Below are 12,338 nucleotides of genomic sequence, written 5' to 3'. Positions count from 1 at the left end.
TTTAATTTTAATGCCAAATTAGAGTTTTAACCCCAATTGCACGGTTCACTGAACATAGAAAATGATAGTGCGAGTGGGGCATCCATGTACTTGGAACACATTCTTGTTTCTGTCTATGAAGAAATAACATAAAAAATGTGGTGCACACTGAATAACGCGCGTATATGTGCACCATATTTTTTATGTTATTTCGAATAGGCAGAAAAAATATTACAGTCATTTCTTACAATCTATTTCTTAATTCCACTTTAAACCGGAGTAAATCATGAAAAAATTTAATGACATCACGGTCACATGACACAATTATGTCTATGGGCTGATAAACAAAACGACTTCAGTCAATCAGAAGACACGTTACATCCAAAATTCAATTATATGTAAATGCTGATTCAATGCCCAATATGTTTAAACATATGTGCATGTATATATTATGCTTTTTAAATGACATAAAATCTTCTGTAAAAACAACATTAATTCATATCAATATACAGATATTATTTAAAGTTTCAATGGTTGATTTAATGGGTACGGGAGTTTCTCGCTACATTGAAGACCCACTGATGGCCTTCGGCTGTTGTCTGCTCTATGGTCGGGTTGCTGTCGCTTTGACACATTCCCCATTTCCTTTCTCAATTTTATTCAAATATAAGTTTCGATAATGTGTGCTTTCATTTTTGAGAATCACAATGCTTTCTTCGTTGAGACAACATATACTCATTTTCATAACAGCGTGGCAATACGAATGTTTGTTATAATAGAGGTTGGTCATTTAAAGACATATTAATCATATCACATACGTTGATGTATAAGTATCTGCAGATATACCGAAAACAGTATGTAATCCCGAGCTTTACCTTTAACATGTTTGTCATCGGCTATTGATAACTGTGATTTTTCGCTCACTTATTCTGTCAGATGCCTTCTAGTGGATCTGCTAGTCATTCGTATTATTTGATTGATGCGTTAATAACCTTTGACCTTTAATATCTATAACACGAACGATACCGTACGACAAGTTGGCTACAGACAATCACCTGATCTGACCATGTCAAATGATAACATAAGCGCGCCAAGAAATGGTCTTACCCACGGTGTTATGAAAATGATTATATTGCATAGACTAGTGAATCAAACATGGGCCTTTATCTTTTGGTGGCAGTTTTTCGTTGGTTGATTTTTTAAAATGTCTTAATTGGCAAAAGCATAATCACCACATGCAGCGCCTGATTTTGACGTGTCAGTGTGCATCTGAGCTCCATTGAAACCGAGTCAGAGGACTTATTTGGAGATTCTTAAAATATCCTTTATAACTGAAATGGGCTCAAACAAGACGTTTATAATAACCACACGTTTGAACATTGAACCCTAAGGATAAAGTTTAATCATGTTCTCTCTTATCATGCACATGCTACAAACGTTTACCAAATTATGATAGCAGCTCACAAATTGTTGCCAAAATAAAGGAAATCTATATGAGTGTCATACAAGTGAAAGGTTTAGCTAACTGTAAAACCAAGTTTTTGTCCACTATTTTCTACATAAGGAAATTCCTGTACCATGGGAGGAATTTGACAGAAAGGAGAGAAGTAGATCGTAACCTTCTGTAAGCGAAGATGATACTAGTGCAATACAGGCTTTAATTGTTTATATTTGAAATTGATATAGTTTCTACACAAAAGCAGTTTCAATATTCTGAGTATGTAAATGCATATTAGCTAATTTTTTGGGCAATATTTCAATAAGAGATTGATATTAGAATAAAGTCACTTTAAATTTGAATTACAATTATAAAACAACAGGATAATAGTCTCTCACTAATTAATATTATACATAGTTCAGTGATAAAACAAATTAAAATACGAAATACGCTAGTGTCGATGTCGAAAGGAATTTACAATATTCTAATGGCTTTACAGTTCAAATTGTTGTAAATCCATAGACCAAATCGTTCGTTTATGACCTATGGATAAATCCGTTTCATACATTCCTTACAAAAAAAAGAGAAAACGAAAATTTATGGAATGCCTTCTGGGTTATTGTTATTTAGCATAAATACTATTGTTTCATCGACTTTTTCTGTAAAGTGAATTAAACTTAAACTAAATCTTTTGACGTAAGAATAAAATGTTGAACACCTCAACAATATGTTGAAGCATGTGTCAGTATAGAACAGTACATTTGAACTTACAAGTTTCCAGTTAGATAAAGGCAACCGTAGTATACCGCTGTTTGAAAGTCATAAATCGAAAGAGAGAAAACAAATCCGGGTTACAAACTAAAACAAAGGAAAACACATCAACTATAAGATGAAAACAACAAAATAACAGAAACACTGAATTGCAACAAAAAAACGACAAATCAACACACACAGAAACGAACTAGAGGATATCAATTTTTCTGACTTGGTACAGGACATTTTAAGATCATGAATCATGAACATCTATATTTCCCATTTTGTTTTTGAAAAGCGAACGTGTTTTAACTTGAAAAATAGTACACATTCTCGGATGTATTTCAATAAAAAAATCCGCTAATTTAAGCCTTTATCAAAACCATTTTGGTGAATAAAAAGTAAAATAACATAAACACCGAACTCCATAGAAAAATCAAACACAGAAAATCCCTTATCCAATTCGGAAATAAAAAGCTCAAACAAGTGGATAACAACTGTCATATTCCTGACTTGGTATAGGCATTTTTTATGTTGAAGATGGTGGATTAAACCTGGTTTTATAGCTATCTAAATCTCTTTCTTATATGACAGTCGCATAATATTACATTATCTTGACAACAATATGTGGAAAAATTAAACGAACATAGTAGGTAAAAATGTCAAAAATAAGGGTACATCAGTCAGCATTATCTTTTAATCTTAATCACTATCATATGCAGATAAATGCACTTAGTATATGATAATCTGATTTTTATTCGTTTCATCGTTAACATTTGAATTGTTTGTATTGAAAAAAAAGTGTTTTGCTTCATCACTCACACACAAATGCAGTTCCATTAAGCGTAGCAATTTGTTTTCTTTTTAACAAGGCCAAATATTATCGTCTTGCAAAACATTTCTTCATTCAAACACACAGTTTAGTTATACCGATGAGAACTTGGGGCTCATGAATAATTACTTAACATAGCTACGGTGGATGTATTGTTCAGCATCGTTCATAATACTCATCATTAATACCATGTACTTGCATACTTGTTTGAAACAGAGAGCATTGTCCACCATTCGCCATCTGAAATCCTAGACAGTTATCAGAATCTTTACAGAAATGTGCACACCGTATTCGTGTTGCATTTTCCAAATTCGTTTGAAGACTCAACATTGCCTGTTTGTTTATCTGCTTGCAGAATATTCCTGTGATAATGTCAAAATAGAATTTATTCTATGTGTCAGTACACAAGTTCTTAATTCAACAAAATATTGCGTTTGAAAATACATGATAGACGTGACCCTCTTTTAAAACTAACGGTGTTGGGAGAAAGTTAATTTAGACAAAAAGCTCAATAAACCATCTGTCATCATTTTACTGGAGTTATTCCCTTTGTTGATGATTTTATCTTTTCTCTCGCTTTTAGTCCTTTATCTTAAACACTATAATACATAGATAGAAATTATAAAACAGGACGCACAAATAAGTCAATATGACAAAAATTGTCAGCCAATTCCATATATAAGAGTTAAGATGTCCTTAAATAATGATATTTTAACCTTATTCGACTATTATCTTAGAATATTTAAGCGATAGACAGAAACTTTAAAAAAACAAATAAGATCGGCTGGACAAGATCTACAACTATGTTAACATGACTGAAATTGTCAGTTACTCGTTATAGAGTGATTGTCTTTTAAGATCTTTTAATGATGATTTCTACCAAAAAGTTGCCATTATTGAACGACACAGCCTCTTTGGAGCCTCTAGTTGTGTAAGTAATAAGTAATATATTTGAATTAAATTTGAAAATTCAGGTAGCAAAGATAATTTAAACTAGTATCAAAATAAAATAAAGGAAGTTTAGAACGGAGTTAAACAATACCTTCATCTGGAGTGTGATCAGTAAATATTTCAACTTCACACAGAGTTAGTGCGTCCGTGTTGGGGAAATACTGATACTCCTTAAATATTTTAACAAATCTGCCAGGGATAATCCTATTGCAGGCAATACTTAGTACAGCTGGAGCCGCTCCATTATGATAGAAACAGAGCTGGCCTTGTTCATCGTCAAAATTTGTCCATGTGTTGATTTGTTGGTTGTAGATGTATATAAAGAAATCTGCCAAACGATCACCTGAAATTGTACACATTTCCATATAATGTTTCAAAAATAGGAGAAAATACTATTGTTTTATATATCGATATTTGAGACATGATGTGTTAAACTCTGAATCTGTCCATAACATGATACTATTATGAAAGGTTCTTGTTTTTTCTTTTTTTTCCTCAATCATATTGTGCATAATATTGTTGTAAAATGATGTCTTTAATGGGTTCTTGATTAGATGAAAAATTCTTCTCTTATCTCATCTTGTCTAATTTGCTCTAAAAAAAATAGTAGCATGTCCTTATCTAAAATACACCCAATTAAAATGTTAAATTAGTACAATATTTATGATAAATATTTACAGTAGCAGTTAATAGTCTAATCCAATTGCTCATTCGTGGCATAACACCGACAATGCTATTGTAGCATTGGAGGATTGTTTGTTCATAGAAAGTTCGAAATAAGATGTGTAAACACATATTAAGCTTCTGTCTAAAATGTGATTATATATTTCGTAGTAACAGAATTTATCTATTTTGTCGAAAATAAAAAAAAAAAAAAAACAATTGACAGTTCAATGCAACTTTCTGATATGATAATTACAGCCGATACATTGGTATTAAGTACTTACACATTACATACCTAAGGCTAAGAAGGTTGGTTTTGTAGATATACTGAGGAATTTGAACATATGAAGGTGTTCAATGTTGTGTTCCCCTATTAGTATGTTTCAATACAAATTAAATCAGGAAAACGTATCGCTACACTTTAGGGATTCCTTTATTGAAAATTCAATTTGATCTGTCTTTTTTGTGGCATGTCCGCTCTTATGCCATTGATAGAAAATCGGAGGACGAAGGCAAACAATAATAATCAGAATTTCAAGACAAACAGACAATACCTAGGCCAAAAGACAAACACCGGGAGTGATCAAAAGTGATCCGGAAAGGTAAGACAATGTTTTATAGCTTTGTAGTTTTCTCTATATGTTTAGTTCTACTCTTAATATTAGAGGTTTCCCGATTTGCTACGTATCAGGTACGGTTGGTACGTAACACAACCGTTGGGTGCTGTTTTGGAAGTCTCATTTAATGCACGAAAAAAATTTCTTCATCATGATAAGATTAAAAGATTTGAAATGTGTATTACTAAAAAACTGGTTTAACGATTTATTTGATAACGATCTCCACGTTTCTTGAACAAATTGTTTAGGATTTTTCATGCGATAACTTAGTTATGAACAAGTGCATGAATCAAACAAACCTTAAACAAACTCAGTTGACACGGCCGTCATATTCTAAATATAAATTTGCATTTCTGTTTGTTATAGGTACATGTATTGTTAATGTTTTGTGTATTTATAGAAAAAAAATTGTTTTCTAACAGACTTTGGAATAATCAAAATAATAACTATAAACTACTTTCTAAAACACAAGATAATGGTGTTGGTTATATTTGTTAACGTGTCAAAATCGCGTAATTTTCCTATTATATTTAGTTGAACTCATGCATAATTTTGAAACTAGTTCTATCATTCAAGGAATCTACTTCAATCATTGCAGTAGAAGATTTTTTTTTCTGAGAGGATGAGGGAGCTGAGATTTCATTTCAGAGAGAAAAGGGAATTTTTCGATATTTTTTTATTATAGAAATGCTTTCTAGAAAGTAGATTAAAAAATATTGAAAAATCAGTATTCACTTTTTTCCTGATTTTTATTGACTAGAATAATTGTCATACACTTATATTAAATAAAATTGTATTGACACTTGTGTTTATTGAATATTTTATTATAAGTGTATCTTTTATTTTATTCGTAATTCGTTAAATTGCCAAAATGCAGAAAAATATAAGAACGGTGTAATAGATAATGAATTTGAATAACTAAAATAACCTAAAATATGAAATTCCTACAGAATGGAAAGAATTCCTTTTACTAATTATTTTAACAGAAGTAATTAGTTTACTGATATTATTTCGTATTGTTTTTTTCAAAGTCATGAACCCTCAAATTAAAAAAAAATGATGCATATGTTTTTATAACTAAACGGATAGTTTGCATTTTAAAACTTATGTACATATACTTTTTTTCCAAAATTTGTCCAAATTGAAAAGAAGTTAACTTTGTTTTAATTGCTTAATACGGCAAATAAGTAGCTGCCATATTTTTACATCAAAACAGACAGAGAGGGAAAAAATGACGATTATACGATATGTTTGCGTAAAAAATGATAAAATTGTGCACGCAAGACTAAGTTTTTGATATAAAAATGCAGTGCTCTTGAGGTATAGGAGGTGGATTGAGATCTCAAAAAACATGTTTAACCCCGCCGCATTTTTTCGCCTGTCCCAAGTCAGGAGCCCCTGGCCTTTGTAACTTTAGTGTGATTTTTAATTTTAGTTTCTTGTATATAATTTGGAGTTTAGTATGACGTCTATTATCACTGAACTAATATATATATTTGTTTAGGGGCCAGCTGAATGACGCCTCCGGGTGCAGGATTTTCTCTCGCGGCATTGAAGACCGGCATTGAAGACCGGCATTGAAGACCTATTGGTGACCTTCTGGTTTTGTCTGTTCTATGGTCGGGTTGTTGTCTCTTTAACACATTCCCTATTTCCATTCTCAATTTTAAAGGTTCCAGAATTGAAAAAAACATTATTTTTCACCAGTCGCTTGTTTTAGGTGCCTTAACTTATTCCTTTGTATTTTATTTTTCTGTCTATTATGAAGTCACCCACATGCTAATGTTATTGGGTAATATAGTAGAACAGTTTTTTTTTTATTTAAGTAAAACATTATACCGTTTCAATGAGGTCAATTTTATATGTTGAAGTAGTTCTTATTCTACTATGTCTACTATGTTTTCTAAAAGCATACCCCTAAGAAATGCAAACTTATCTATGCTTTACGTATATTTAGATACATCAGGCCAACATTAGATAAACTATAAATGTGCTTTATATTAAGGATTTTTTTCCAGTGCAATTTCAGGGGAAATAAATCTTAATTACTAACCGTTGAAACTTCGTTGTAACGGTTGCTTGCAACGGTTTATTGAAGGTATACTCGAGTACACACAATATCGGGAAACCTCTAATAAGAGCTGATAAAAACAGTGGGGTGACCGATAAATGATTATATTGACCAATGTAACAACAACATAAAACAGATCGATGCCAGGGACAAAAGTCGTGATAGTTTCAGGGTGTGTAGAACCATTTACGAATGATAAATGCCATAATTAAAATTAAAATGACAAACCATCATTTTAGTAAGACTAGAATGCAGAAGTAATATTAAAATCAATCTTTCGCTTATTAAAATAACAAAAATGATACCAATTCATTTTTATATGCACCAGTTGCCCATTTCGACAATCAATGTCTCTTAAGTGATGTTCGAGGCCAAAAAATTTGAAAATCCATAACTTATTGAAAAGTTGAAGCGGCTGCGCTGTAAACCTAAATAGACAAAAAAGTATAGCTAAAGCTGACAAAGGAATCATAGCTTTACACGAAGGAGAAACATTCCTTAATTTTAAACAATTTTGTAACGGGAAATTTCAATAAAACTGAATACAAAGAACTGGCTACTGACGGCTGGTGATACCCTCGGGGTCTATTATTCAACCAGCAGAGACATCGACCCAGTGGTAGTAATAACAAAAATGATAACTTTTTTTCTGCACCAGATGCGCATTTCGACAACCAACGTCTCTTCAGTTATGCTCGAGGGAAAATTTTAGAAAAAAATGTTTAACCCCATCACATTCTTAAAGTGCCTCTCTTGAGTCTGGAGCCTATAGTTCATGGGTTGTCGATGGTTCATGTCTATCATATTTGTTTTTCGTAATTTAATGGTTTGATATAAAGTATACTGTTAGTTTCTCAATTGATTAGTTTCATATGTTTTATTGTCTGTTTTTTTTTATTAACGACTAAATGGTATGGGTTGTTCTCATTGTTGAAGCCCTATGGTTGCCTCTCATTGCTCACCTACACTTCCTTTGAACTTTGATGGACATTTGTCTCATTGTCAATGAAACCACGTTTTCTTATTATTTATCATTATGCAGACATCACTCACCACAACAGTCCTTTCTATTGTATATTGTCATAGTGTTAATGTTATACTCTTGTCCAAGATCAAGTGCCCACCAATAATTTGCCTCGTCCGGTAGCGTGTGACTGCAAAATGGTCCGCCTGGAGCTCTATAGTTTTGTTCACTGCTACCATCGTTAGCAAGAGAAGATTTTGCTTGTCGATTGGCTTCTCCCATTGTAGTCGAGCTTTGCAAAGTATCCTTGTTAAGGGCTATGTTCTCCCTTAATGCTGTTTTAAATGATTAAAACACAAGAACTCACAATCAGAATTAAAAAAAAACGACATTCTAAAGGCATGTATATAAATAATTATATATTAATGATAAAATTCATGAATTCAATTGATATTTTTCTTCTTCTAAGTTTTACATTTCATCGTAATAAAAATACATCGCTTATACACTATAGAGATTCATTGTTGAATAATGATTCCATCTGCAGGATTTAAAACAGTGGTATTGAACATATACTAGGACTCTATTGTCATGAATAAATAACAGGTCCAGCATCAATCTTGCTTTTATTTTCTTCTTGTTATCTTAAGGTATATATAATAGACTTTAGCTTTAATGATACAGGTTTTGTTCGATCACTACATTTGTTAGTATTGGGGATTAATTCGTTAAAGTATAGTCTGAGTTACGACACGATGTTCCTTTGTTTTACTGCATCGAAGTTCAATACAACTTTTCTTCGCATTTCATAAGATTGCGTCTTATTTCTTTCTGTAAAGCATTTGAACCATCCTTTACCATATCAATATTTATTGTTGGAGATACATATCATTCTTGCTACTACAGAGATAAATTCGATACAACTTTTCTTCGCATTTCATAAGATTGCATGCGTCTTATTTCTTTCTGTAAAGCACCTGAATCATCCTTTACCATGTCTGAAATGTTTACTAGTATTCTAGTATTCTGATTAGTAAACTAAAAATATTTATGGAATATAAATTTTCTCTCTTTGTTTCGTTTAAGGGAAACCATCGAAAATCTATCTAAAATCTTTCATTAATAAATAATTGCATTTTATAATAGGTTAACGGGAAGTATTATGTTATTCCTTTGTCCGTCCGCCCAACCTGCCGTCGTCCACATGTCGGAAAATAACTAAAAAATGCTTTGACCAATTTTCATGATTTTTTTAAAGTTGAATGTATGTTCCTTTACAAATAAAAACCTCTTCAAAATAATATTGAAAGTGAGAGGTGCATATCATCTGGACATTCGTACAATCTTCCTGTGAAATTTCAGGAATTTTGGTAAAAAACTTTAGAAGTATTTTATAAATTCTGTTAAAAAACACTAAGTTCCAAAGTCAGAAAAAAAAATGTACTCTCAAACATTTCCATAATAGCAGTTGCACAGCTTTAACATATGTTTAATTTTCCTATGATGTTTCGCCGTTCTGGGTTGATATCTGTAGCAGAGGTGGATTTCACAATGTAGGTACACACTTTCACCTTCCGCCCGCACACTCATACTATTGAAACAATTATGTCCAATCCTGCCAAAAAAGGAAGGAACAATTGCTTTTCTGAACTTGTCTCTAAAAAACCGACTTAACGAGCTTTACTTACAAAAAAATACCCGAGACTGAATATATGGTTCAAAGTCTAGTTTTCTTTTTAAATAGTCAATGCAACTGAGGACCAGGGATTCTTCATGTTGCTGAATATTTGTTAAATGCAATTTATATATATTTCTTTTTCATTTACATGTCTTGTAGACATTTTATCATTGTCCTTTCTTTTTTATATATCATACCGTTATTTAAGAAGTAATGGAGATCAAAACTATCAAGGGGAGGACTAAGACGTTTAACATATATACACTTTAAACCCAGAATACTCTTCAGTGTTATACCTAAACCAAACAAATCATTATCAAGAGAAGTGTATGAATTCAGTAAAAGGAACATTAGCTTCGTGTAAGTGAAACGATTTTTGAGTGAACTTCATCATTTTGCCTATCAACAGTTATTTTGTTCTCTGAAGGAAGCACTACAAACAGCTCAGAGTCTGAAAAGACCATATTTTGTGCTCGACCAGTAAAGTAGAGCACATATTTTACTTAATAAGCAATCTCGACAGTACTTATTTGTACTTAACTCGATTTTGGTCTCGACTTTACTTAATAATTCTGATTCAGTATTTAATAATTTTGACCATTCTTGGCCTTTAAATAAAGGCAACAATAGTATACCGCTGTTCAAAACTCAAAACCTAGTTTGTTCGGTAGTTTGATTTATTTCTTTAAAATTATATGATTTTATTTGTAGGTAAGAAAAGGCTATAAATTTTAGTTCAGATTAAATTCAGATAGTCACCTTTAACAATTTTATAACCTTTCAAACAAAAACTTCAGCTACCTCAATTGTACATCAATCTTAAAAAAAATACCAGGTGAATTGGTAATTTGATCTATTTCTGTCAAATTTAAATATTCCGTTTATAAGGTATTTTTCTGAATTTATCTGAAAATTTCTAATGTTTTTTACCTCTTAAGGAGGTAGACCTAGGTTAAGGGAAATAACTCTTAAAATCATCAGTACGTTTGTGTCAACTGTTTTCATAAATATATTCTAAGCTTCTAGGTTACATAGATTATTTCCAATCTGTTTCAGGTAAATGCTTGAAAAACATTGATGAAACTTGACTTTAACAAACACATAACTGATTTAAAGAGTTATCTCCCTGAACCAAGGTCTACCACCTTAAATAAATCATTAAATCTGACAATAAAAAACAAAAAATAACAAACAACAATGCATTTTGTAATATAAATATATAAATGCAGCAGTAGAATACCGCTCTTCGAATTAATATACTTGAGATAACTCTTTAGTTTTATAAAAAATCCAAGTTGAAAAAGTTATGAAAAAAATTAAAGGTGACTATCTGAATTTAGTCTTAACTGAAAATTCTGGATTTTTAAACCTATCAATTTACTCATTGAATGATACAGCAATAAATCAAACTATCAAACAACCTGGCGTTCTCTAAGCTCAATGTATAATTTAGAAAACTGTAACGTTTATGAAAACCCAAGTTGATTTGATTTTTTTTTCATAGAAATAACTAAAAGAGGGACGAAAGATACCAAAGGGACAGTCAAACTCATAAATCTAAAACAAACTGACAACGCCATGGCTAAAAATGAAAAAGACACTAGTTTCTGAATTATTCCAAACTTAAAAATCTAGCTTTTTCTTTACCTTTAGATAAATTCTTTTTATTTGACAGCAATGAATCAAACCACCAATTAAATTACCTGGAATTATGTAAAATCCAAATATAATTCAGTTAGTTTGGCAGATTCTGACCAGTCTAGATTAAATCTAAAGGTCAAGTCTGGTCGATATCATTTCAGACTTTACCAAGATTATCAAGTATAGAATCAGACTTAGCTGGTCAAGCACAACATATGGTCTTTTTAGACTCTGATCTGTTTGTAGTGAGGCAGCACATGATAGAGTGGAGAATTGAATTAGTTGCGATATGTAAAAAAAGTTAACATTTAAATAAGTTTGTCCTTTTCTTTTAAATATCAGATTGTACTGTATTTTTCACGTATTTATATCGAGGAACGAAACTAATTCTAAAGTTTTAATATTGAAATACTTACCCAAACTTTGCACGACAATGTTCACAATTATTATCCAACACTTAAGTATCATCCTTTTAATAAGTTCTGTTTTATTATCAAAAGACGCCAATTCAATTTTCGCAAACACAATATTACCTATACAAAAAACTGATCTATGAACATGCGTTCTCAAGTAATGATGTATAAAGACGGGTATTTTCTAAGACGTTGGCTACCGTATAACCATCAATATATTACACTAATAAGAATAAAATCTATTGCATTAACGAAACTTATAATGATTTAAAGTAAATAATAAATAAGATGTTTCTATCAAAACCAATACGTAATTATATTGAGTGTGCAGAAAAGAT

General features: G+C 31.4%; 1 protein-coding gene across 1 annotated transcript; it reads right to left on the bottom strand.

Moving 5' to 3' along the window:
• Positions 1–3,126: 3,126 nt before the first annotated feature.
• Positions 3,127–12,129, bottom strand: LOC143078864 (fucolectin-4-like). The gene is made up of 4 exons (XM_076253885.1): positions 12,004–12,129; positions 8,358–8,603; positions 4,045–4,296; positions 3,127–3,364 (listed from the first exon to the last, which is right to left on the bottom strand). The coding sequence occupies exons 1-4, from the start codon at positions 12,053–12,055 to the stop codon at positions 3,159–3,161; spliced, it is 756 nt and encodes a 251-aa protein (XP_076110000.1). The 5' UTR covers positions 12,056–12,129; the 3' UTR covers positions 3,127–3,158.
• Positions 12,130–12,338: the final 209 nt, after the last annotated feature.

The sequence above is a fragment of the Mytilus galloprovincialis genome, chromosome 6 (assembly GCF_965363235.1).
Source record: "Mytilus galloprovincialis chromosome 6, xbMytGall1.hap1.1, whole genome shotgun sequence".
NCBI lineage: Eukaryota > Metazoa > Mollusca > Bivalvia > Mytilida > Mytilidae > Mytilus > Mytilus galloprovincialis.
The sequence above is the reverse complement of the archived record's forward strand: the minus strand, read 5'-3'. Positions and strand labels throughout refer to the sequence as shown.